This window comes from Monopterus albus, unplaced genomic scaffold, assembly GCF_001952655.1.
Source record: "Monopterus albus unplaced genomic scaffold, M_albus_1.0 scaffold63.1, whole genome shotgun sequence".
In the NCBI taxonomy this organism is placed as follows: Eukaryota; Metazoa; Chordata; class Actinopteri; order Synbranchiformes; family Synbranchidae; genus Monopterus; species Monopterus albus.
Window position 1 is genome coordinate 796,370 of NW_018127943.1, and position 27,349 is coordinate 823,718.

General features: G+C 40.4%; 1 protein-coding gene across 1 annotated transcript in view; it reads right to left on the reverse strand.

The window, feature by feature from the left end:
• map3k5 (mitogen-activated protein kinase kinase kinase 5) overlaps positions 1 to 27,349 on the reverse strand; it is a 64,744-nt gene that overhangs the window by 1,496 nt on the left and 35,899 nt on the right. Inside the window, exons 8-29 of the mRNA XM_020603880.1 lie at positions 26,614 to 26,726; positions 25,243 to 25,402; positions 22,294 to 22,447; positions 22,055 to 22,162; positions 20,433 to 20,485; positions 18,787 to 18,882; positions 16,700 to 16,781; positions 15,195 to 15,328; positions 13,871 to 13,998; positions 13,435 to 13,571; positions 11,649 to 11,754; positions 9,865 to 10,022; positions 7,396 to 7,573; positions 6,412 to 6,429; positions 5,662 to 5,839; positions 4,780 to 4,948; positions 4,471 to 4,656; positions 3,260 to 3,365; positions 2,114 to 2,360; positions 1,830 to 1,942; positions 1,094 to 1,209; positions 535 to 611 (exon numbers count right to left, since the gene is read on the reverse strand). Coding sequence (XP_020459536.1) covers positions 535 to 611; positions 1,094 to 1,209; positions 1,830 to 1,942; positions 2,114 to 2,360; positions 3,260 to 3,365; positions 4,471 to 4,656; positions 4,780 to 4,948; positions 5,662 to 5,839; positions 6,412 to 6,429; positions 7,396 to 7,573; positions 9,865 to 10,022; positions 11,649 to 11,754; positions 13,435 to 13,571; positions 13,871 to 13,998; positions 15,195 to 15,328; positions 16,700 to 16,781; positions 18,787 to 18,882; positions 20,433 to 20,485; positions 22,055 to 22,162; positions 22,294 to 22,447; positions 25,243 to 25,402; positions 26,614 to 26,726 — 2,817 coding nt within the window. The remainder of the gene's footprint in view (positions 1 to 534; positions 612 to 1,093; positions 1,210 to 1,829; positions 1,943 to 2,113; positions 2,361 to 3,259; positions 3,366 to 4,470; positions 4,657 to 4,779; positions 4,949 to 5,661; positions 5,840 to 6,411; positions 6,430 to 7,395; positions 7,574 to 9,864; positions 10,023 to 11,648; positions 11,755 to 13,434; positions 13,572 to 13,870; positions 13,999 to 15,194; positions 15,329 to 16,699; positions 16,782 to 18,786; positions 18,883 to 20,432; positions 20,486 to 22,054; positions 22,163 to 22,293; positions 22,448 to 25,242; positions 25,403 to 26,613; positions 26,727 to 27,349) is intronic.

Genomic DNA, 27,349 nt, shown 5'->3' on the forward strand with positions numbered 1-27,349 from the left:
CGCAGAACAGGGTTTCTGCAGGATTCACCAAGTTAGATATATAGGACATTGTTAGATCTTTTTAAAACTACAGAGAATGCAATTTAATTTTGCAGTTTGCCAGCAAAAGAATAAAATAAGATGGAAATGTAGGGAAGATATCACCGAGAATGATTAATCATTCGTACTTATGAACAGTATATAACAATATCAAATACATAAATAATAATTTCATTGAGGCAACCTGGAACCAGACAAACAGCAGTAGATGGAGGGATGGAATCATTAACAAAAATGATGAGTTAATGTTTTAATCAAACTGACACTTTGCCTATTATGAGATGATTCCTCACTGCTGTGGCAAACAGTAGTACCAGTGCTTAAGAACAGGAAAATACATGAGTCTACCATTATGCAACAGACAGCTGTCACAGCTTCACCTCTGTGTTTCTGCTCGTTTACTACAGATGTAAATGTCAGCGTGAATATTTGTGACTAAACACTAAATGCAGAACTTAAACTGTTACCAAAGTCATAAAAAAACCGATGTACTACCTCAGTCTTAAACTCTTCAGATCGTCTCTAGTTACATCATGGAGGATGTCGTTCAACGTGTACTCCTCATTCAGAATCTGGATGAAAGAGAAAATGTGAGGCTGCATCTGTACTTTGACATGACTGAGCTGTTTTTGGGTTTGACTACATAAATATTACATGCACACATTCCTTCTCTAAATGAACTAGACCGTTTCAGGATGCATTTGAAAAACTTAATTCTTGTGTCATTTTAGTTGTATGAGGTACTTTGTAATACAAGCATAAAAATGGCAAATGATAAGTGAGGCAACATGATTTAGTATGTCAGCCTCAGATATTAGATTCAGAAAAATATGGAGCTGTACATGTTGCTATTTGTGCAGACAGCTTCTTATTATTGATACATGAATTGATAAAAAAAAAAAAAGAAATGGAAAAACAATAAGTCATGTTAGTCAAACACTTTTCAAACAGACCCAAACACACACAGGATGACAAACACAAGCTCAGAACCGTGAACATGCACTGTAGAAACTGATGTGAGGTCCAGCTCCAGATGATAAGAGCGCGGACTCACTTTGTCTATGGAGTCCTGGTCTGCACCGTAAAGCCTCAGCCAGCTGCTCAGCTCTGAGTCTCCACCTCTCTCTGTAGGCTCACTCATGCGTCTCTCCGGGGATGACGTGGGGGTGTCTGCCAAAGGAGACAATGCCACTGGGCTAATTAACTAAACATTGTGTGCTGCATTATCACAGGGGCCAAAGCAGCTACCATACAGCAGCGATGTCCCCGACCGGAAGTAAATGAGGATAGCAGCTGAGGTTACATAAATAAAACACTATGTGTGTCTTTATTCCTTCATAGAACTAGTGATTTAATTTACACCAATCAGGCATAACAGCCTGTACATCTGTCTGACCCTTTTTTTAAATAATTCAAGTGCAATATATTCTGTTTACATTGTGGATTTCACTAAGTTTACTGTTTACAAATTATTGTTAGGTAGAATACTGTGCACTATATACTGTATGTGTTTATCATGAGGCTTTGCAAACAAAATTTGAGCAAAGTTGTATTTAAAAAAACCTCAGCGATGCAACCTCAGGGAATCTTGGATAATTCTATGCATTCTTCCCCCTGTGCTCTATGATATATGATGGGCATTTTGGTTTATTTATTAGGGCTCAGCTGTGAATGCAAAGTGGAGTCTGCTCAGTTACAGCTGGCTATAAAATGTAAAGGCAGAATGGTGCTGGTAGTAGCAGCAGAAGGAGTGTTAGTAATACAGTCAGAGTAGACGCTACAGTGCAGACCTGCGGGCTCAGATCGCAACCTCAGTAGTCTGATCTCTTGCTCTCTCTCCTCCAGCACCTGCTGCAGAATAGCCTGGTACTCTCTCTCCTTCTCCAGCAGCTGTTCCAGCAGCCTGAAGCCAAACAGATCGGAGAAAACACAAACGGAGCATTTAGTGCAAAGATCATTATCAGAAACTTATGTGTGATAAATAACACAACTAATGAGACAGTTAAAAGCTGACTAAATCAGATCATGGGTGGCTGTGGCTCAGGAGGCAGAGCAAGTTGTCCCTTAAATGTACCTGTTGGTCTCCAGCTTCATCCTGCTCAGCTCCACACTCACTGAGTGCTGAGCATTATGGGACTCGTGTGAGACAGTGGAGCTGAGCGTGCTGACTCCCGATGTGGCCACTGTGTCGTCGTGAGCAGCGACAGGAGGAGCCCGGCTCTTATGCGTGGAGCTTCCCTCCGGCTCAGCGTCATCGTCGTCAACGTCCTCTTGGTCGGCTGGGTCGCTTTCTGAGGCCAAACTGAAGTGAGGCCTCAGCTCTGAGCACGGACATACGACATCACTTTAATGATTTGATGGTTTGTAGGTTGTTTATCATGTTAAAGTGACAAACATTTACTGGTTCCAGCTTCTAAATGTGAGGAGCCACTGTTTTTCCTTGCTCCCTTATACCGCAAATGTTTACGGTAAGCTGAATATCTTCTGGTTTTGGACTGGTGGTCGGACAAAACAAACAATTAAAGCATGTCTCTCTGGGCTCTCGGTGCTTTCTGGGTACTACTTTCTGACAAGTTTTAAGACTTGGAAAACACATTAATCTGAATAAACTGAGAAAAATAGGAGCTAATTCCAGCACCAGTTTCTAATTACATGGGTATCAATGAGCAGCTGTGAATCATGATGTAAAATGTTGTTTCCATCCTGAGTAGCATAAAACTCGGGTATGAACACTGAATACTTGCATTTCTTTGCTGTGAAAACTGTATATATTAGTGCAAAAAGCAACAGTTCAAATAAATCAGCTTTCAATCAAGAATAAAATGATATTCGTGCAGGCCTTCACTAAACACATGTTGGAAGAACCTCAGACAAAATGGTACAATTAAAATCATGAATAAGTTGCATTACAAAAGAAAAAAATAGTAGTTTGTTGTCTCAATGACATAACTTTGGCTAAATATACTCATTCTCTGTCCTATCAGCAAATGATTGTATTCGTCACATATGTTTACAAGTTTCTGCGCCCAACCGCAATCACTTTTGACCTAATGCTAGAATTTGCTTAAAATGAAGAAAGAAGCACTAGTGTATTGTACACACAGAATTTTGGTATTTACATTGACTCTCAGTGAACAGGCCTTTAACAGGAAGCTGCAGACAGTGTTGTCCTGAGGGTCTGATGAGGACTTATTCAGAGGTGCACTGCTCGAGATGTTACCTGGCACCAGGATCGTGATGGCGGTCTGCACAGCTTTACGGCTGATGTTGTCCAGAGCAAACATCCAGTGAGGCTTAATGTTGTGGTTTCGCAGGACTTTGTTCACCTGGCAATATGAAGAGTTTCACAGTTACTGTATTTTCATCATTTAAAATTAATGGTGCATTTTTATATTAAAAGTTCATATCTTTGAAAAACTGTTTATTCAGTTTGATTTACAGTCTTTATTCTCCAACTTCGACTGAATATAGTGGCTACTCTGGCGACCGTGGTGCGGTGGGTAGAGCAGTTGTCTCCCAACCGGAAGGTTTAAGGTTCGAATCTTGGTTCCTGCAGTCCACATGTCGAAGTGTCCTTGGGCAAGACACGGAACCCCCAAGTTGTCCATGATAGCAGCGTGTATGCACACAGAGGCCCGGGGCCCTCGGCTCCAAACAAAATTTCATTGTACGTGTCACAATAAAATAAAGCTTCTTCTTCTACTCCCTTGTTTCCCAGTATATTTGGGTGTTCATTCTTTACCTCAGCATCTTCTGATACAAAATCTCTGTTTGCTAACATTTAAGATAGTTCAATCTCAATTATTATACTTGTGAAATCACGCACTAAAACCCTAAACATGACTCTCCCTCCTCTGCTCTAAATTGTTTGCACTGATGACCAACAGGAGGCATCAGAGCCTCAGCGTCTTGCAGGATTATGCAATACCCCCTGAAAATATGAAAACAACCACTTGCTCTAATGTCATTTCATCTGTATAACTACATTTTAGAGAGTGTGCAGTCACTCTGGACTGAGCCTCCTTTTATCACCTTGCTTAAAGGTTACAGGTATTTCACAGTATGTGTCTGATCTCTGTGCAGGAAGAGCATCATCGTGGCGGTGTGCTGCTGTCTGCAGCTCATGTAAAATCACAACAATTATTCTGAAGTGTTCAGAGCCCATGGTTTCTGCAGAGGCAACAGCAGAAGCACATCTGAGTACAGTGCAGGAGAGATTAGAATGTCAGCAACAAATAGAGGCTCAAAGTAACTCTTTGGAAGGCTGATGACTGTTTCATCTGAGAGATGCGGAATATTTTGGGTTTGGGTTGATATGCTGCTAATATTGTGACCAATAATTCATAAACACAGGTGGATGATGGAAGACGAAATGCAGCTGTGGTTTACTGCATTAACGTCCTGTTTGCTCCTCTGCTGTTTCATACTTACAGCATCCTGGAAGCCAAACAGCACAACCTGCAGCTGACTGATGGCGGTGCTGTCAAAGTCCAGCTCCAGCTTGAGTTGAGACAGCGTGTTGGCGATGATCTTCCTGTCTGCCATGCGAACGAAGTCGGCCAGACTGACCACGAGGGTGGAGATGTGCTGAGGCTTCATCTTCATTTCCTCAGAGCCCTGGATGTGAAAGGAAGATGAGGAGATGAAAATAGATGATAAGATTTTCACAAGCGCATGTCGTTGATCTGTTGTCTGACACTATCCATTTCTTTCCTCCTGATGGTTTCTTCCATCACCAACCTGTGCGAGGGCCTCCATCAGATTGGCCACCACCTTATCCCGGTCCTCTGTCAAGATTTGGTGCAGGGTGGCTCGCCTCTCGCTGTCTTTCCGAAGCATAAAGAAGCCTGAGTCCTTCTCATCGGGAGATGGGGGGGCACTGTGGTCCTCAAAGTTCTCCACAGGAATGCTGAGCAGAGAAGGAACATTTTGTACTAGACCTCAGTTTCATGTGCAACACCTTGTTTGTGTTATGTGCTATGTACAGTTTGTTCTATTCATTCATTACATGTTCATACCAACTCTAAAAAACAATAAGGTGTGCATATACTTGTCTAAATTTTGCCATAAAGTACAATTTTTTTTTACAGGATTATCATCTTCTTCTCCTCTAATGCTACCCATCAGGGGTCAACCGGTACTGATCAGTGACAGCTAATCTCAAGAAACATCTACATCAGTGGTTCATAAGATGGAGGGAGACACCCGCTGAAAAGGGTTTTAGGATCTGAGCTGATCAACAGGCGATGGAAACAGTGAAAACAAAGCTATAATGAATTTGTTCAGACTTTCCTCTGTTTTTTTCTTTTAAATGGTTGGAGTTACTTCTTTAGGGAAACTTAAAGCAAATAAGGAAAGAAAAACTCATTGGTGGTCACAAAAAAAAAAAAAAAATCAGGGGGAACAACCAGATATTGCTTTGATTTAAGAGATCACAAGCTGAAAAGCACTTTTTGCATTAGATTCAGTTCAGGTAAGGTTTTCATACAGCCAGTCAGCATATTACTTAACAAACCTACAGTGATAAGATAACCAATAAAATCATGTCAATATGAGAATATAACGCAGCTCTGACCCCATTTAACTCAGGTGAAAACCCAGTCGATGTCCCACTTGTTCTACCTGAGGAAGAGGGACCTGGGCGCCTTTACGTCCTTCTCGCTGTAGCACTTGATGCTGGGTTTGAAGATGAAGGGGTTGGTGTTGAGGTCGTTGTCAGGGGAGACGGAGCCGTACTCACTGCTGCTGCTGGTGTCCTCCACCACCACCGGCACCGGCAGGGAGATACTACGGAGATACTCTGAAGGACAGAATCAATGTAATTAAAAATAAAACCTCATGGGTGCTTGATGCATCATTTATGCACCGATAGCCTGACACATTGCTCTGTAATGCAGAGAGAGGCTGTTTTCTGTACAAAAACAAAAAGAAGAAGCTATTCTTCCATGACAAAAAGAGATAAAGCTTTGCAAGAGGATGATGGAAAACTGGCTTTCTTTTCAGTAAAGACACAAAAACCATAAATCCGATTCTAATGCCCCAAATTGAAGCTACGCTTTCATCTTGTTTAGGGAGAAGAGCTCTATGTCATGTATCTGGCAGCAATTTGCACTCACTGTATATACATTTTGAAACAGGGATTATGAAAACATGCAAAGCGTTTGGAAGAAAGACATGTTGTGCAATGTCTATTTGAGTTCTGGGAAAGGGCAGAGTCATGCAAGGCAGGTATCCACTGGCAAGAGAAAAATGAAAACTGTAGCCTAGATACTCTCCAGCGAAGCAAGCAGATGTTTCATGGAACTGACAGCTTGTAAAATAGTGGTAAATAAGTCAGAAAGAAGAACAGGTGTAAAGAGTAAAGTAACTCACCTGTTCCCGGCGTCAGAGCTACATGAGAAAAACATAAAATATCAGTCAGCGGTTCACTGAGAACGTAACAGAGGAAGATTTCTACGTAAAACTGGCAGGATAATGTTTCCTATTATGCAGTAAGGTGCAAGCCTTTAAGTTTCTTTCTAATCTTTTGTGCTGGGGCCAGGACACACGATAGCACCACTGCTATGGGCTGGAAACCCAGCACAGACCTTTGAGACCCAGACAATGAAGATTAAGGGTGTGTTCAGGTTGCACTTACGGAGCAGGTTTAGCAGATGACAATTATTAGCAGCCAAATCTAAGGACACACAACACAGCCAAAAAACAGAAGGACCCTTAAGTAAAACTGTCAGCTGTGAAACTCAAACCCTGTTTCATTGTGCCTGGCTGATTATGTGTATTTGTTTAAGAGGTCAGGTGTTGTGCTTTTTAACAGAAATGGAAGCTTCTACCAACCAGGAGTGTAAAAGATCAGTTCATCTTCCTCTTTTGTTAGCTTTTGTTTCATTCCATAATGTTTAGTATTTCTCCTTTAATTTGCCAAACCATTTTAACTAATTTGAGAGATTTTATACTCTTCACTAGTGGACAGCTACTTTCTGTTTTTAAAATTCCGTTTTTGTACAGATTAAGTAAACAAGATTTGGCATGTTAACTACTGAGCTTTAACTGCACTGGTAAGTGCACTTTCTTACTTTTGGACAGGGCCTGGCTATAGTATGTGTTTCCAGTCTTTGTGCTTATGCTCAGTAGAAAAGCAAAAAAAGTGTCAGCCTATTCCTTTAAAAAACATCAGGTGCAGTTTAGCACAGGTCCTACCAGATATTTTCTGATGTTTATGTTGAGCTTTTTTGTTCTGTGCGATTTTAAATTGCAATTTGTGGAAGCTCATGAGGACCCATATAAAGCTTAAAGAAAAAAAATGTCAATGGATTTGTATCTGTCGTTAAGCTGAATCTGCTAAACCGTTCCACTGACCTGTGAGGCTGCTCTTGCTCTTTTTCTTGCGACTGGTGACTGTGAGGAATTCATCGGTGAGCAGGTCAAGGGCAGTGGCTCGATCGTCAGGGTTGGGCTCAAAACAGCGCAAGATAAAGGCCTTGGCCTCTGGCGACATGGAGTCAGGGATCTCTGGATGGATCTTAAACATGCCCACCTGCAAGGAAAGGACACACACTGAGGTCAGACTGAAGCAGACAAGCCTAGAGCACATGGCGTCTCTGAAATCTCTGAGATATTCTGCTCTTATTTCATTAACTGCTTGGAGACAACTCAAGTGTAAAGTGAGTGTTTACCTAGTGAGACTTTAGGCCCAGCAGCAGCTCGGACCAGCAGCTGAGTACGAGACACTCATGACAATAAGAATGCTAGAAATTCCTGTCGTTACTGTTGAGGAATGTTGACTCAAGATTAGCAGGGAGATGCTCTTCCCTTGAAACATTCCACAAAGATGAGAGAATAGTATATGGAGTCTGTTTTACCATTTAGGAAAACTACACGCCATACAGTGCAGGAACAACTCGAGATCCTTTAAGAGATGAAAATGATCGGATTGTATTAGCACTTCCATGAATTCTGTGGAATTTGCCCCAGTTCCTAAATATTCAGCCCAGTAACACACACCTGCTTCTCTGAATTCACAGTGCTATACTGCTTTCCAGACAGCCCTTGCACATCTTTACCAGCTACACGGTTAAAAACTATATTCCATTTGTGTGGGCCACTTTACATTTCCAACCAAAGCAAATAACCAGTGTAAACTGAGTGAGCAACAATTTCAAACAAAGACGTGTACACACAGAAACTGGGAAAACAAACATGAGGGCCCTTTGAGGGTTTCTCTCAATGAGCGACATGGTTGTTTGTGTTCAAACAAATGTTCGTGCACAGACAGTTTCTGGAGTTTCTATTGGGCTCGATCACGTTACAACACACAGATGGTAACATAATACTGGTGCGTAATGACTGTCTCACTAGTTTTGTTTACACACAAAGGGGAACTGATGTGTGCAGAGGCCACACTTGCTGGTTATTCTATTTAATGGCATCTTTCTAATGGAGTTATCTGAGGAATATTAAGTTTTCGTAAAGTGAGCATAAAGCAACAGATGACCTGTAGGCAGTGGACTGTTGGTAGAAAAACCCTTTCGCAACACATTACATCTGCTAATAGATTCCATACTTTTTAATACATCATGTCATGGGGCAGTTTGATGGTTGAAAGCCCTTTGTCTTATTGAACGTCTAATAATCACATCTGGTACCAGCATAGAGGGCTAAAGCAGAACTGGCTGTGAACAAATCACACTATAAAAGAGAGCTGAAACAGCCTGTAGTGGAGTTAGCATTGCTCACGTCATGTGCATGTTTGCCAAGTGACCAGTAATCTCTCGTCTTAATTGCCTCACGCCTTTAGATCACTTAAAAACACTGTTTGATCAGACACTCACTTAACCAGAACAAACTGTTCCTCACACCTGTACATGAGCACCTAAAATGTACGTATAATTATTAAGCCACGCAATAACAAGTGAGCCAAGTTAGTGCCTGGGAAACCAGGTTGATTCTGTAATTAGATGGTATATTCTTTCAGTTCTGCTTTTTGTTTTCTAATGAACGGTTATGTAACTGAATCAGATCACTATGAGAATAGGACAATAAAATATTCAAAAACTCGTGAAACATTTGGAAAGAAAAAAAGAACAACAAAAAATTGACAAGAGGGAAAAAAAAAAGTGATTATATTACACTTAATAAAAAATAATAAGCGCTTTTCAGTTGCAAGGTACAGTGATTTCATGTGTTTTCCCCTTTTAGCATGATTTTAAAAATTCTTAAGTTTAAATAAAACATATTTTCTTGCATGACTTCCCAGTTCTTATATCACTGCTGTAAACAACAGTGTGTTCATATGTTGACTTCGCATTAACATGTATTACAGGTGCGGCTGTTGCATGACCCAGAGGCCGTGGTTATTACCACATGTCCGCAGCTCATTTAGTCCCGTTTGCTGACTTTAAAGAGAATGATGCTCCTCAGAAGTCTGACAGAAGCATTTAGTCTGTCATCATCTTGTGCCTGAATAGGTCAGGGCTTAATTCAGTTTCGGTGCAGTTCATTTCTGTTGGTGGTTTACAAATCAAGACATGCAAGGTGATCTGGCTTTTGGAGTAACCACACAAATAAGGACAATGGTAAGGTCCTAGCTAAAAGGTTAACATCATCTTTAAAACATAACATACTTTATAAAATACCATGCGCAGTATATCAGAGGAGCTCTCAAACATAAAAGCTGCACCCTCAGTTCTGTTGAAATGGCAGAGCAACAGCTGTTTGAGAAGGTGTCACCATAGAAACAGCTGTTCTCCTGCCGTCCTCAACCTGGTTGCTAAAGGTAACACGTAACCCAGTCAGACGATGGGATATGTTATCAATTGTGTGTCTCACCTTGAACATAGCTGCTTGTGGTTCCCCCAGTTCATAGAAAGGCGGTTTCCCAGTTGCCATCTCTATTATTGTGCAGCCCAGCGACCAGATGTCTGCTGGTTTACCATATCCCCGAGGACCCTTGTCTATAATTTCAGGAGCCATGTACTGGAGTGTTCCTGAAAACAAGCATGAGATATGATAAAAACATTAACAGCCAGATATTTGGAAAATTATAAATATTTTTCACTAACTTAGTGAGTCAGGAGGTGTATGTTTAACAGGGGTTTTGTTGCTAAATACATTTCATTAATTTATAGATAATAGTTTTAGATTCATCAAAGGCCATCTTTAAAGGAACAGGATAACATTTTGGATTAAAACATGGGACACACCTGGTCAGTCACAGTTTTCACTTTGTTCTTCTTTAAAAACCCTTGTGTGATTTCTGCAGTGTGTGTGTGTGTGTGTGTGGGATCACTGCCATGCGAGAAAACTCCTCTCCTAACATCGTCTTGAGACTGGGAGTCATTTTTTTCATTCAATATTTGGCTATACAAATATGCATTCATAGTTCCATCTATAAATGCCACCTCTGCTCCACCTTTTGACGTCCTGCCTCCGTGTTTCACAGTCAGTGTGGTGGTCCTGGCCGGGTCCACACCAAACAGGCAGGACTGAATTAACAGTGAACTGTGAGTCATTTTTGGAGGACGCCCGCTGCACCTCCTCTTAATGGTAGCGCGTCTCTTCCTGTATCTCTTAGTCACTGTTGCAGCTGTGTTCAGTGGCCTATTGATACGCTTTAGCCTCCCCCATCTTCATGAAGTCTCACAGTCTGGTTTCTGATTTGTTCTGATAATTCCTCACCACATGGAGCCCTGTTGCTTTAGACACAGCCCAGGTTGAAACAAGAGAAACCTGTGGTGTTCACAACCTCTTTTATAAACTTGCTCACACAATTAGCCTTAAATTGAATCACAACTGTGGGTTGTATCATTATTAATTACACATAATTTCAAATATAATTATTGCAAGGTGGTACAATTTTGAATCTTTAGTGATAATGAGGTGTACTGAGTGCCTCACAGTCTGCATTAGGTAAAAGTGACAGCATCTGAAGGAACCTGATTTAAATGCCAAAAATAGCTCGCATTCTGTTCTGAAATGATTCAAATGACCGATCAGGTTACAAAAGCTTTACCAGGGCTTACAGCAAAATGCCTCACTGTATTGTCAGTTAATCACAGCTCAGCCCAGACTAACAGGAGGACTCTTGTGTTCTATTAATAGCCTACGGGCTACGCATTTGTTGCTTTTACAGTAGAAGCTCATGTACTGAGCTAAAAACAGGCTGGGTGGAATTTATAGCAAGCCTGGGCTATAAAAGGGAGTAGCCCAGTTTCCTGATAAAGCTCCACAATTCAGGGCAAGTCCTAGTCTGCTCCAATCAGCTGTCAGATGATCTAATCCAGGAGGTCAAACCAGGCCGCAATTGGCTGCTGTGGTGCAGACATCACACAGGCCGAAACCGGTCTCATCTGACTGCAGGCTCATGCCAAACCCAAGGTCTCTGAATAGCAGCAGTCAGCTATTCTCAGTGATATCACATACAGTACAAGCCAAGAGAGACTGGGGCTGGATTTACTGCTCTGAAATGGTGATAGCCACAGACACTTATTATCTGTGTGGGGTTGCAAAGTTAAGTCTCTGGTTCTTTCATGAAAACATCTATTTAAGGGGAATTTGGCCCACAAGTCATATTTGATTTTTATGCAAGGCGAGAAGCAAGTCACTCAGAGTACCTGTGAAAGTCTCAGTGCAGGGGTTGATCCCAGCCAGCCTCTTAGATGTGCCAAAATCTGATATCTTCAGGACGCCACTGTAGGTGTTGATGAGAACATTATCACCCTGCAGGTTGAAAAGACAAACCATGAGAACACACACACATCCATTCTGCAGTTGAAGTTACAGGGACACGATGGCAATGAGACACTGAGCACCTTCAAATCCTTGAAAGTGTTCAAACTGTCCTTCACCTCCCAGGATGGCCTTCCAACCAAAACAAGGTGATTAACATTTGTGTGCGGCTAATGTTGTTTATATGACCATGTAGTTAAATCAGGGGGACGCACGGGGAAGAGGCTGTTGACCATAATGCCTGTCTGTTATGGAAGTGTTGTCAGTGTTGGTTTGTCATAAAACAGAGAGGGAACCTTACTTCAGAAAAAGAAAAGTCAGGATGAGTGTTGCAGCCAAGGAGCTACTGAACCGTATAAAGAAAATACTCCAAAGCTGTGAGCAGCTGCTCTTGGAATGCATTCACACCGATCCAGATTTACAGTGGAGCGAGAGTCGCAGGGAGCAAACCAACAGTGGATGGAATGAAACCGGGCTTCAGAATTCAGCTCAAACCTTTAAAACTGACATTTATTCTGAAACCTTCTCTTGTTTCCATAATGCATTTCTTACTCTGTGTGCTTCTGTGTGTTTTGTGTCTGGTGTGCTTATTAATATCTTTGTGTGGGTGTGCTTTTCTTATATACATTTCTCTTTTTCTGTACACACTTTGAATTGCCATGTTGTTTTCCTATGTTTTATTTATTCTTCACATTTTGTGTTGAATATAAGGTTTTAAATCAAAGGATAGGTTCACAAGTCTGTCTTAAAACAATAGTCAGGTGTCCATGTGTGCACTGAAGCAGCTTCGATCCGTCCATTATCTATACTCCCAGATGACCCTGGACAGGTCGCCAATCTATCACAGGGCTGACACGTATAAAACAAACACACTCACTCCTAGGGGCAATTTAGAGTCGGCAATCAACCTCCAGAAAAACTGCCCGGAGAAACACCAAGAGGGAATTCTGTAATAAAAATACCGTAGCTTTGGAAGATACCCAAACGGAGCACACTAGTGGGGCATCATTTAATGACCAGTGTGGACAGGGAGACTGGTTACACCAAGCAAAACCAGTTTAATTGTGCATAGCAGCAATATCATATACGTATGAGTCATGTTTTAAGACAGACATGAAAAATGACCCTTAGAGTTTACATTCAATGAAATGTGCTATAAATATGATTCTTCACAGTGGCAGTGCAATCTGTCCTTCTTCCATTTTCCTTTAGTTTTTTTTTCACAACTTGTCATAATATTTTTACAGTGAAACTCCCAGAGATCGCTTGTCAATCACACGGTGCAGAAGTGACATCGATAAAGTTTGATTTTCTGTAAGTGGGGCACTGTGTACCTCATCTCTTCCACCACTACAGCTCCTCACTGTCCATGCTTACTTATTACAACTAAATGCAAATGTTAAATGCATCCTCTTTGATGCAGCAGCGTTTTCTTTCTAAGTAAAACTCTAACCAACACAAGAGTGGCTGTGACATTCAGTGTAAGCACGTTCATGATGCTGGATTACCACTGTCAGACTAGAAACCAATGATATTAAATCATAAGATACTTTAAGTTTAGTTATCTTTTCCCTGAATTCTCCACATAATATCTTTTTGAAAATGTGATGGTCCTAAGAAGAATGGAAACCTGGAGCAGAATACTAATTGCAACCAGTTCTATTGAGTCACCTTGATGTCTCTGTGTGCTATCTGGTTTTCATGCAGGTATTTGAGCCCCTCCAGGATTTGCCGTGTGTAGAAGCCAATGGTAGGCTCGTTGTTTTTGAGCGGGCCCCACTTGGACCTCAGCAGCGCAGACAGACTCCCTGCACACAACGGGACAAAGCACAACAGTGACGGATACGCTCACTTTGACCTGAGATTAGCAGCATAGGACTGGCTAGGCTCAAAAATCAGAACGCCCATCACAGTATGCACAGGTATTCAGGTATCTCCCTACTGCTGACAAATGATGTACTAATGATGGTGAACTTTCTGTGCTTAAAATATGTTCATTTTCAGTTATTTTGCACTGTCTGACACTTACTTCTTGCTTGCACCGACCTCTTATACTTTCTTGATTTTTTTTTTTCTTTTTAAAAGAGCATCAACAGGTGAGTCTCACCTCCAGGCACCTGCTCCATGAAGATCTTGATGAAGCCGTTCTCACTGATGGAGCCGAGATACTGGACGATGTTCTTGTGCTTTAAGTGCTTGTGGAGGGCGATCTCCTCGTGAAGCGGCTGAGAGTACCTGCATTTTAAAAAAACACACACACACATACACAAAGCATAAAAACACTTCAGCTGATTTGCAGCTATTTTCAGCGTCTTACACTTGATTCAAGTTGTGTGCGTCTCCTTTTAAAAATACTCCACTTGCATAGAAAGAACTGAAACTGAATGTTACTTCACAACTTAATCACATTAAACTACACTGTATAAACAATAAATCTTAGCTAAAACTAGATCAGGGCTGCAATAAATCAATGTTTTCGATAATATAATCTAACAAGCAGTGTTAAAAAAGGTGAAAAGTGGCCATGACCAGTTCCCAGAGCCCATGATGATGTCTTCAAATGACTCATTTTATATAATCAACAGTGTACAAACCAGAGGTATTCAGTTCACTATCAATGAAAATGAAGAAAAAGGAAGAGGTTGCCAGTCAATCTGAAATGAATGAACCTAGATTCACTGAATTATCATTTCAGCTCACAACAATAATAATAATAAATCCTAAACCTAATAACTGTAACTTTATAATAATAACTGATGGTCTGAGACCAGAACAACAGGTACCTCTGTGCACTGAAACCATGGCTGCCAGCAATGTTTTTCCCTTTCAGCTCCCTGTATGAATCACACCTTCTCTCTCTCTCTCCGCCAGTCTTGAGATGTCAATCTACTTCTGAATTATTTACCCAAATTCTTCACATTCTTTGCAGCCAAGTGCCCTGCTGACTTGCTGATGTGATTAGTGGAACAAAGTGTGGCACTGGAATCATCTAGTTTGTGAAAGTCTTGCGATTTGAGATGAGTAGGTGGAACTCTGAGGAGACAAGTGTGACAGCGTTGGGAATAGAAGGCGGAGGGTGGGAGCTCGTCTTCACAGCGCTCTATTAACCAGTCACTCTAAGCGGATATAAGCCCGGTGAAAGCCAGAAAGCACAAGGGACAAAGCTGATCTGTGCTTCACACTCTCAGCTGGAGGAAGGCAGCACTTTGCTTAATGATACTCAACACTAGTGCAGAACAAGATGAGGCATTAAAGGCTCTGACACCTGTTTACATTCAGACTGTAATTTTATCTTTGCACAGGATAATAAATACAAGGCCTGCAAGGACAGAGGCTAAAAATAGCAAATAAAAACAGTTGAACCTTCTTCTGTGGAAACAACTGTGTGAAACCTTTTGAGCGACACAAAAAACACGGTGTCTTTCTCTCACCTGCTGTCTCTCTCTGGGATCTCTTTGATGGCCAGTCGGACCTGGTTGCTGAGATCTCGTCCTGCGTACACCACTCCAAACGTGCCTTTTCCCAGAACCACCCTCTCTCCGTGTTCATCGTACTCATAGTCGTACTGTGGGGACAAGTCATTTTAACAGGCTATTATTAACAGCCTGTGTAAAGACCTGATCGATCTCTAACCTGAAACTCTGATCAATGTAAGCCAACTTAAGCCTGCATTTTTAAATGTACTGTTTTTTTTGTAACACTATTCTTTGTAAGATTGTCTTATTACAAAATTCAGTTACTGCATCTTCTTCCTGTTTTTCTAGTACCTGTGTTGCACAAATCCAATAAATCAGCAACTTTTTAAACATCCAAACAAACTTATTTGATTAGCATGTTGATAATTAACTTAACAGACATATTTTTATTGAGGTAATATTATTTTAAACCCATTTTTATGTTTTATTTTAGGACTGGTTATTGAGGTACAGTCAAGGCTGGAGAAATCTTAGTGAATACAGGCTGATGAGTCTTGTGTTGCATCAAACACAGATGTGCTGTAAATCTCCCTCTGAGCAAAACCTGTTAGAAACTCGATCTCTGCCGAGTTGAGTCAAAGAGGGTACAGCAGCATTTTGGGTAATTAGCTTTTCATTTCCCAAGGCTCCGCTGAGAAGAGTGGTGAATGCAGCAGCAGGTGTCTGTTCTGGACTGTCACAGCACACACAAACACACAAGCAAAATCCAGGCCTTATCCCGGCAGGTTACTTTCTCTTTCTCTGGGGTTTGCAGCTGAGTTTCGATCCAGGTATTAATACTGTGTGCAAATTGTGATGAACTGGTTTAGAAAAGCTGATAAAAGAGATTTTCTGTTATAAAAAGTGAAAGAAACACATTTGGTTTCTTTGTCTTTCAATAAAAAATAATCAGAGGAACTCATACAACACTAGCTGTCTGTTAGATGATTTTTTTTTTTCCTTCTGTCATCACCTCAGTCCTTTTTATGGAAACACAACATCACACCATATTTCCTGTGACATTTCAAAAGCAGGAAAAGTACACCACAAAAACACAACATGATGCAACAATGTCGAGAAATAAATGGATAAACTATTTGCAATGAAAAGCTGGATTACTGTAGAATCAAGAAACAATGTTTTTTACTTTTGTTGCAGGAAAATCCACCAAAGAAGGTGTTTATAGATCCAGGTGGTTCCCTCATGGCTGCAATGTTATGATTTCTGTATCTAAAGAGAAACTGATATGAGGCTTCTAACTGATTTTTACTTAAAGGCTTTATTAAGTGAAACATATGGACATAAGAGTGGTGGATCTGTGAGTTTGAGCTTAAAATATAAGTCTACTAAAATCACCTTGCTGTGGGACAGGTTTTAAGGTTGCAACTAAAACTTTTCAGGGATAAGCTCAAAATAACTAAATGAAAAACAGAAACAAAACACTAACTGAGCCACTTGAAAGTGAATTCAATTCTTCCCACCTCTAAGGTATCAGTGTCACAGTCTCCGTCCTCAGGACCTTTCCGAGTCTCCTCTGTTATGCTGTTGACCAGATCGCAGAATCTGCCAAAGAAAAGCCCGGTCAGTCCAAAATACAAATAGAAAACACACACAGCATGTCCACCACAGCTTCATTAGAGTGCCGAGAAATATTCAGTGGCGTCTCCACCTATTATTTTCTTTTGTTTTGGCACTCCAAAAGTCAAAGCTTACATGTAATGATTTCATGTACTAAAAGCCAATAAACTGCAGAAGAACCATCATAACAATATAGGTCATTTCTCCTTTAACGATTTCCTAAAGTACGCTGCTATCTGAAAGCTCTTCTACCACTGTGTGTTTACATATATATTTAAAAACAGTTTCTTTCTCCTATGTGATTGCACATGTTTCTATTACTACTAATACTCAGAGGTTCAGATCCGTTGTTTTCTGTAAGGAACAGCGGGATTTATCAGCAGTTACTATAACGACTTGTACCGCCTTGCGAACAAATTCTGTGTTCTGTTGTTGTTGATGTAGCTAGTTAGCTAGGTACCTAATTATTAAAGTGACCCGATATTTTAGAAATAATCAAAAGTTGTAAAACATATACTGACATGTCACTAAGTTAAAATGCCACAAGTAGAACTGCTGCAGTTGATCTCACCTTCTTCTCAACTTGCAGGAATGTCTTAAAAATCTGCTTTCAGTTTTTTGTCAAAGTATTATAAAAAGCGTGAGATTTTGCAAACCAGACTTCTCTCATAAATGTGTTGATAAACTGCAGTTTTACACAAAACCTGTATCACAAAAATCTGTTAGTGGATTGTGCTCTATTAGCAAGGCAAGTGTTTGACATCATTTCTGTACAAACGGAAACAAATGACTGCCTAGAAAAGTTGGAAAACTACACAAAAAATGTAAAACTGTACAGCTTGCATTGAAAAAATGTAAACTGTATGTTAATTTGTTTTGTATTTGTCAGATTTTATTTAATAGTAATGCTAAAATATTTAGTTTTGAGAAAGTAATATTATACATTATTCATGCATGCAATCCTAGAATACTCACAACAAGAGAATGATTTTCTCCCTGTCTGTAGAATATTTCTTTGTAAGAACAAATTGCATATAAAGAATAAATGCAAAACAACCCTGGCTATGGTATTTGGCTTATACAGTATATGCCTGTACATTTTATATCCAGAATAAATCAACATCAGAACTGCTGGATGCTGGTATCTGTGGTCTGTTTAGTGCATATAATGATTAAGTGGAGTAATTTAGCTGGTGATCTTATCCAGACAGGGTTGCACTGTGTTTACATGCACACCTCCCACACATATACATACATACAATGACCTTTGCTATAATCACTACACATAAGCTGTGTTTCAACACGTTGCCTCGTTATGCTGTCACACATGGCATGCCTGCAGGTGTTCCTGTGCACACACACAACCAGCCTAGTCATGCATATGCACAAACACAATGCGACTGGATCACTGCCTCCTTCTGCCACCTATTTCTTCCTTCTCACCCCTCCCATCTCACTGTCACTCCTTTCCCCCTGTATTAAAAGGAAAACAGCATCACAACAACAGCAGGCATGACTCACTGACTCTCACACTCCAGATAATGGAACTGGAAGTGCTCGGGAGCCTCTGATGTGAGAGCACAAGTCTGAACATTCAGTGCTTCGCTGAGAAACTAGCGGAGAACACGATGGTGTCAAAATGAAAGAAGGTGCGTTTGCGGAGGTGCTAAATTTCCCACCTGAGTGCAGGGCTGATTAAAGTGCCTGAAATACTGTAGGGATGGGCACAACTATAGAAGAGCTCAACTTACTGCAGCGGGAGAATTTGCAACAGATTCTGAGTCTTAAGAAGTAAAAATGCTTCTGTCCATGTCAAGACAGTGAACCCCAAACTGTTCCCGATGAGTCTGCATGTGTGGGAACTTAATGAGCAATTTGAATATAGTGTTTGAATTTACAATGTGTACAGGATTATTAGTCTACTAACTGTATGGATCATCCACCTAATGAGTTAAATGGTAATGTCAAACAAACACGGAGCCAGACAGACCTTTTACAGTGCATCTCTGTACAGAAATAGATCTGGAAGTCTTCTGCATTGTGAAGGACGTAGAGGAAGGCACTGCGCTCGTCAAACTTGGAGATGCTGGGGAGAAACGGTCCACGGTTAGTCGTACAGAAAATGAATGAAGGCTTTCACCGGACTCATGACATCAGCCGTCATATCTTGAGAATGAAATATAGAACGTCACTGCATGTGGACGACCACTCCGTCAAAATGTAAAGCCCACTTGTAGATGGGACAAACGTGTACACACAGATGCAGCAAATATACATGCTACACTCCTACTGATATGTATGCAGTATGATGAGTATGAGCTACAGCAGCAGGTACAGAGTTTGCTTTTAGACAAATTCTACATCTGGAACAAACTGTTTTACAAACTATCAAATTAAATGGTGCTTCAGTTCACAACTAACTGAAACTTTTATCCATTGGGATGAGCAGTTGTCTAGATCTGCTGAGCCAGACAACGGAGGACCTCTGTATGTGTGGTTGCATTGTTGCTCGCAGAACTGCTATTGTGTCCTGCTGACTGTCTGAGTGGGCACAGAGAACAAGTCGTTCCCTAGCAACATGTGAGCACGGCCCTCCACGTCTCTCTGCGTGGAGCGAGATATGAAAACTGTCTGTGGCATTAAGGGAGATCTCTGATACAGAGTGGAACTGTGATACACATTATTCAGGATTTTCCTTTAATTATCACTCACCCATATCTTGGAACATTCAACATGTTTGGTTTTAATGTGAAACTTTACAAACTGTACATGTATTTAGCATTAAATCCATTTATTTCATCCTACATATTTCTATAGTTTTATGTTTTACATGTTTTTTCCACACTCATTTTAGTTTTGCTAATCTTTCAGTTTTTTTCCTAGTTTGAAACAGTGTTATAAGAATGATTATTTAAATTACTAGTTTCACTGAAGTCAGGGTTGTGCATTAAAAAAAAAAGTTTAGACAAAACAAGTGCTTGAAGATAATATTTTTTATACAGACAGGAAGGAACTGTTCTCTAGGATGATTAGTGTATGTTCAGTTTAATTGAATGTTTACAGCTAATTTACATACTGAACCTTAACTAGATGTTGTTTATGCTTTTGTGTAGTATGTGAGTTTGTTTTTCTTTGTGTCATCTGTGTTGTATTTCTCCTCGTAACACTGTTCTCATGACACCATCTCGGTCAGGTCTCTCCTGTTTTTACATGACTGGACCTTTGTTTCAGATTTTCTTTCTATGCACTGATGCTACTATTGAACATTAGCCTGCAACTGATGGATGCTACTATTTAATCCTCCAAATATATGGGCTAATTACAAAACAGGGCTGGTTTAAGAGAGGTGTGACATTCTCCTCAATGGCAGAAATTATTTAGAAAATTCATCTAGTTTAGAGGTGTGCAGCCTAAAGGAACAGGACCCTTCAAGGTGATTAAATTAATTTTACAATATTTAGTTTATTTTTGTTTGACTCATCTTATTTTTCCAATTGCGAAATACTGGATAGTTTCACCTCTTCAATGTGAGTTTCATCCAACCTACCACCTGTTCAGGTGATAAATTTAAGCTTCTGTGGAGACAAGTGTGTGGCCTGTACTGTGAGTGTGACGTTAGAGAGAGCAGACACTGACCTGACCCCTCGTACTGATGTGCCACTGAAGTTCCACTCATGGATCCCCTTGTTCTGCAGAGCAGATCAAAACAAATACTATCATTAGAGCTTCTACACTGATAATACTGATAGCGGCAGACTGGGAGTCGTATTGGACAAGGAGAAGCATTACTCGGAAATATATTGATCGACCTTACTGTGATAAAATTTCTTTTGTGGGTTTTATTAAAATGACTAGCACATGAATTATATGAAACTATGACGTCAGTGTAGCTGATGCAGAAGATTTACTTGCATTGGTTTCTGCCAGGCAACAACATTTATTTGCTGCTGTGCAAGGCACATGCAATGGGAAAGTGTGTCCATGCTTTTGTTGGTAGGGTAGGTACATGATCAGTGCTACAATATGAGAAAATAATCAATAAGGCAGATGCCAAGACTTCATCACAGCAACCATGGGCCCAGTATCACGTCACAGCATCTGACCAAAGATTAAAACCTGAAAAACTGAAGCTCATCACTTTCCACATGTGAGAAGTGTATTAGGTTTAATCATCACTTAGTTTAACCATTATTTTGACATGTGAGAAGTGTATTGGGTTTAATCATCACTTAGTTTAACCATTTAGATAATGTCAAGCATCCATACTGTTACTATGGTTACTGGCAGCATGATACTGTTAGAGAGTACTAATTAAGTACTGTGAAACCGGTAAAAACTGGTGTGGTAGATGACTGTGGTGTACCAATGTACTGTATGATTTTGCATGATTTTATGACCTGCCAGCCAGTCAGTCACAAGTACTCCTTGTGCTTTTGTCTGTACACTATAGCCTCCCATCACCCATTACCTTCGCTTGCTTTTGAAAGATGTAAGCATTCCCTGCTTAACATGTTTCATGTATGTCTTACCAGTAACTCGCACAATCCGTTCAGACTCAGCTGCATATATTTGAGATGATTAAACATTTAGCTTTTTCAATTTTATAACTCAACATATTTTATTCCAAGTCCCACATAAAGAGACATGTGTCAAAAACGCTGTGCCTAACAAAAACAAAAAAAAAACCTGTCTGCTGTAAAGAGTATGGGGAAAAACCAGGTCCAACTTCAAAGCTTACCCAGACAGGTCAGTGTTGAAGACAGAAGTTACTGTAGCTACGTTAAGCTGGAGTGTTATTGCGATGACAGTTATGTTGGCTTGTGTTAGGCCTATCATCTTTGTAACGCAACATAGTTGATTAGTGCGACATGTTTAACTTTACTACACTCTGCCAACACAACTGCTCACACTGTTTCAATCTCAGGGTTATTTTCTAGACCGAAAACCTGTTAGAGTGTATGGACATGAAAATCAGGACTCCAGTCAGACTTGAATCCGAGTCCTGGACTCGAGTACTACAACACTGCTGGTATCAAGCCATACTAACCAACTAACTAAATCCAAACAGTTAGTACAAGTACTGGAAAAGACAGATAAATTGGTTGTTTTCTAGCTGCTGAAGATGTGGCTTCACCTTAGATTTACAGAGGCATATGTCAAATATGTCAAATACAAACTACAGTAAAACAGTCTGAGCAACACAAAGTGTCACCAAACAATATCCTGTAAATCATTTTTAACTGCAGTTGGATTCTCACCTTCTCATCAGGAGCCACGTGCCAGATGGACACTGTGTTGTCCTCCACGTCTTTATTTATAGACAAATATGAAGGTTGGTACACTTTAGTGGGCTCCAATATCAACACCTGGAGAAAAGACAAAACCTGAGTTTGCCGAGCATGCATGTCCTTTTCCTTGTGTTTCTACATATTAATCTCAAGCACCGTTTGGCTCATGTGCTGTTATTTATTATTTGGTTTTAACTGGTGCTCCTTACAGGGAATCGGACAGAAGAGACGTCTTTCTTGGTTGCCTCGACCAAAAAGTCCATCCAGAAGTCCACCAGCTCCTGTCTGGGGGCCGGCTGCTCCACAGCAGGCTTTTTGAAGTGCTGGTAAATCAAGATGGTCTCCACCAGCGAGCACAAATACCTGAAACCAAGAGACACAAAAAGAATACAAAAAGGGTAAAAAGAACATTGCAGTGTGCTCTGAGAGGTACAAGCCAAATCTTTATTTAACTAAATATAATCAAATGTCAGGACCACACACATCTCATTTCTCATCAGGAAAAAAAAAAAGTCAGATGATACAAACAAAATAATTCACTGACAGATAATTAGCATTTATATTATATTGTTTCGAACCCATGAACATAGATCAAGAGGATTACAAAAACAAACAAAACCATATGATTGTGTTTCCACATAGTGGGTAACATTTGTCTTTGTGACAATAATGGAAACTTAAAGAGTTTTCACAGCACTAGCACAAATAAAGAACAGCAGGCTGCACTGCAAGAGAATAAATGAAAAGAGCTGTGGTTTACTGTACTCTTCGACATGTTGGAGTCTGTGACACAGCATCATCAAACCTTATGGAATTAATGTAAAATCTGAAATGATGCCTCCGACAATTAAGAATTTGGATGATGTGCAAATGTTAATCAGGCAATAATGTTCAACTGAAGGATATTTCTGGCCTTATGTTACAATTTTCAAATATATATACTGTATATATATATACATATATATATATATATATACACAGTGGTGTGAAAAAGTATTTGCCCCCTTACTGATTTCTTATCTTTTTGCATGTTTGTCACACTGTAATGTTTCAGATCGTCAAACAAATTTATATATTAGTCAAAGATAACACAAGTAAACACATCATGCAGTTTTTAAATGAAGGTTTTTATTATTAAGGGAAAACAAAATCCAAAACTATATAGCCCTGTGTGAACAAGTGTTTGCCCCCCTGTCAAAACACTGGTTTATCGCACCTGAGTTCAATTTCTCTAGCCACACCCAGGCCTGATTACTGCCACACCTGTTCGCAATCAAGAAATCACTTAAATAGGACCTGCCTGACAAAGTGAAGTAGACCAAAAGATCCTCAAAAGCTAGACATCATGCCGAGATCCAAAGAAATTCAAAACCAAATGAGAAAGAGAATAATTGAGCTCTATCAGTTTGGAAAAGGTTATAAAGCCATTTCTAAAGCTTTGGGACTGCAGCGAACCACAGTGAGAGCCATTATCCACAAATGGCGAAAACATGGAACAGTGGAGAACCTTCCCAGGAGTGGCCGGCCGACCAAAATTACCCCAAGAGCGCAGCGACAACTCATCCAAGAGGTCACAAAAGACCCCACAACAACATCCAAAGAACTGCAGGCCTCACTTGCCTCAGTTAAGGTGAGTGTTCATGACTCCACCATAAGAAAGAGACTGGGCAAAAATGGTTTGCATGGCAGAGTTCCAAGACGAAAACCACTGCTGAGCAAAAAGAACATAAAGGCTCGTCTCAGTTTTGCCAGAAAACATCTTGATGATCCCCAAGACTTTTGGAATAATACTCTGTGGACAGACGAGACAAAAGTTGAACTTTTTGGAAGGTGTGTGTCCCATTATGTGTGGTGTAAAAGTAACACCGCATTTCAGAAAAAGAACATCATACCAACAGTAAAATATGGTGGTGGTAGTGTGATGGTCTGGGGCTGTTTTGCTGCTTCAGGCCCTGGAAGACATGCTGTGATAAGTGGAACCATGAATTCTGCTGTGTACCAAAATATCCTGAAGGAGAATGTCCGGCCATCCGTTTGTGACCTCAAGCTGAAGCGAACTTGGGTTCTGCAGCAGGACAATGATCCAAAGCACACCAGCAAGTCCACTTCTGAATGGCTGAAGAAAAACAACATGAAGACTTTGGAGTGGCCTAGTCAAAGTCCTGACCTGAATCCAATTGAGATGCTGTGGCATGACCTTAAAAAGGCAGTTCATGCCCGAAAACCTTCCAATGTGGCTGACTTACAACAATTCTGCCAAGATGAGTGGGCCAAAATTCCTCCACAGCGCTGTGGCAGACTCATGGCAAGTTATCGAAAACGCTTGATTGCAGTTGTTGCTGCTAAGGGTGGCCCAACCAGTTATTAGGTTTAGGGGGCAAACACTTATTCACACAGGGCTTTGTAGTTTTGGATTTTGTTTTCCCTTAATAATAAAAACCTTCATTTAAAAACTGCATGATGTGTTTACTTGTGTTATCGTTGACTAATATTTAAATTTGTTTGATGATCTGAAACATTACAGTGTGACAAACATGCAAAAAGATAAGAAATCAGTAAGGGGGCAAATACTTTTTCACACCACTGTATATATATATATATATGTATACAGTATATACATTAATAATTGATTTAGTGTTGGTTTAGAAAACACTGAGACAAAACCAAAAATGTTCTCATGGTAGTTATCTTATTGGCAACAATTACAAAACATTAATACGGGAGAGGGGGAAAGTATTCGCCTCTCCACTACCTGTCTGCACCATGTTAATGTCAAACTTCTGCCTGTTTATAGTTGTGTCTCCTGTTGTAGAAAAGCATTTCTTTCACTTTTCCTCCACAGAACAAATTATTTACACTGTAGACGTTTTAAACTCCTCACAAAATGTCACAACATCAGGCTGCTAAATCCATCAAATCCATGTAAAGAGAGAGAGGGGTGCTGTTCAAATGAGCAAAGTGAGTTTCTGGCAATATTTTCTGATTTATCTGAGAAATACACCAAATGCTTGCACAACGGCCACAGATGGCCACTATGGTTTCAAGAGAAAGCAGAACACACTTCGGATCACAATGACACAGGCACAGTTGGTGACGGATGTGGTCGAAAATGTATTTTTCAGCAAGCTAATCTGAGAGAGGCTTATCTGTGTTCTGACCAGATGGGGGCTTTGAGTTTGAAGAGTTTCTCTGAGGCCTGGATGACCTTAGTGTTGTCACAGGCCAGGATGCTGGCACCCAGGAAGAACCCCACATCCCAGTAGCTCTGCAGCTTGTCCAGGCTGCCTTTTTTACCCAGTAGACTGCTCAGCTTCACTCCTGGAAAAAAGATGATGGATATAAAGGTAATCTGTATAAAATAGAAGGATCATTTTTGTTCCGTTTGCCCTTGGACCATCACAAACTGATGTTAAGCAACATGAATTATAGGTGGGGCTACTTTAGGGAGATGCAGGCTCAGACTTCAGGGAACACAGATTAACAGCATACTTGCTTGCAAATCACCTACTATATATTATCAAATTTCATTTATTAAAGGAGCTATAATTGATATTTTCATAATGCAGTGATTCAAAGGAATTACCACCCAGCTCTGCAGCTTTAAAGCTTCTTGCACAGCTGACTATATTAAATTCCTGGGGCCCATATAATTACTTTTGATCCACTTTGTAGCTGATAACTGAAAAAAAAAACCTACTCTATTTGCTATTAGCAGGTGGGACCCAGTTATAGTAGCAACTAGTAGTGGAGCATTTAGCAGCTAAAGAACCTTGATGGTTGGAGACTAAATCAAAGCTAGAAAGAGAATTTTGCTTTTTAGTGTAAATCTGTAAATGCAATAAAAGATTTTTTGGCCACTTAAGGACAGCGCAACAAGAACTCAACACAACACTTGTTCTCACCCTTTAACGCTGACATGGCCAAGGTGTTGGCAAACTGCTGTCTAATTACTCATTCCGCAGACATGGAGCTGTGAATGAACGAAGCCCATTATTCATTCTCTTTTAGCTCTGTTATCGTCTCTGTCAACCCCAAAATTCTCGGTCTCTTTAGCTGCTAAATGCGCCACTGTGTTCACCGCCTGGCCGCTAACTTTGTCTGTCTGCTGCTGAACAGGTAATATAATGTTGGTTTGTCAGAGCTTTTTCAAAACAGCTAGAAATAGGGCAAGTTGCAGGTCATACAACGAAAACCAACAGCTTAAAGGCAGTAAGATGCTTAGAACTGAAGGGAAACACAGTCATGTCAGTTTGAGAAACTTTTGTTTTTTTTTTTGTTTTTTTTAAATATGCACATTGTTTCTATTGTTAATACAAAAATATTGATCAGTGCACCTTTAGACGCTGTAGAATTCCATGTAGTAATCATCAACTACAATAGTCAAATTTGTGCCCTGATAGATGGGTGACATCATGAGGGGCAGAGCAGAGCTTGATTACTCAGCAGTTGGTCAGCAGGCTCAATGGAATAAAATGAAATGCAGCATATTTAGGTCACAGACACAAATATCCAGTCTGCTGTCCACTCACCCACTTTGCGAAGCTCGAAAGACATGTCAAACTGGTGTCCAGCTGCCAGGAGCAGAACAGCATAGTTGATACCAGAGTGCAGTGTTGGCTCTGACTCAAAGCCTTTTTTAAACCTGGAAGGAGAAGAAAATATTACTCCAATAAACAATTCTGCTCCAAGAAATGAGTCATTCCAAGTCCCAAGAATGTTTTAGATAACTGATAGCTTCATGATGCTCCCCTGGCTCCCCGAGACATGTCAAGTTACAAAAAAAACAATTACTGCCATATTGAGTTGGGGGCTGCAGAATGGCAAACAGCAACAGTAAGTATGCGCACATAACAAGAAATTTCATTTATTTAATGAGCAATCTGTTCTGCTGAGGGACAGGGTGTGAATGTTATTAGGGGCCTCTGCCAAGGACCTGAAAACAAGCCAGATGGGAGCTCGATTATCTAAGCAGCATATTCAGTTGACAAGGTCTGATATCTTAAAAGCAGTTTTCAGAGGAAGCCAATCAGCAGCTTTGTGTTATTATTAAGTCAACTCCCATCAGACACTGTTAGCCTCTTAATGCTCACATCACAAAATCATTGTTTGTTTGTGACCATACTACTAAAACTTCCATAGTACTCAAACCCCTTGCACACTGAAAGACAGCAAGAGGACTTCATTCGGACTTTTCTCATGATATTTCAAAGGAAATGTTATTTATGACACTCAGTCACACAAGTTAAGATGCGCAGAATACATTGA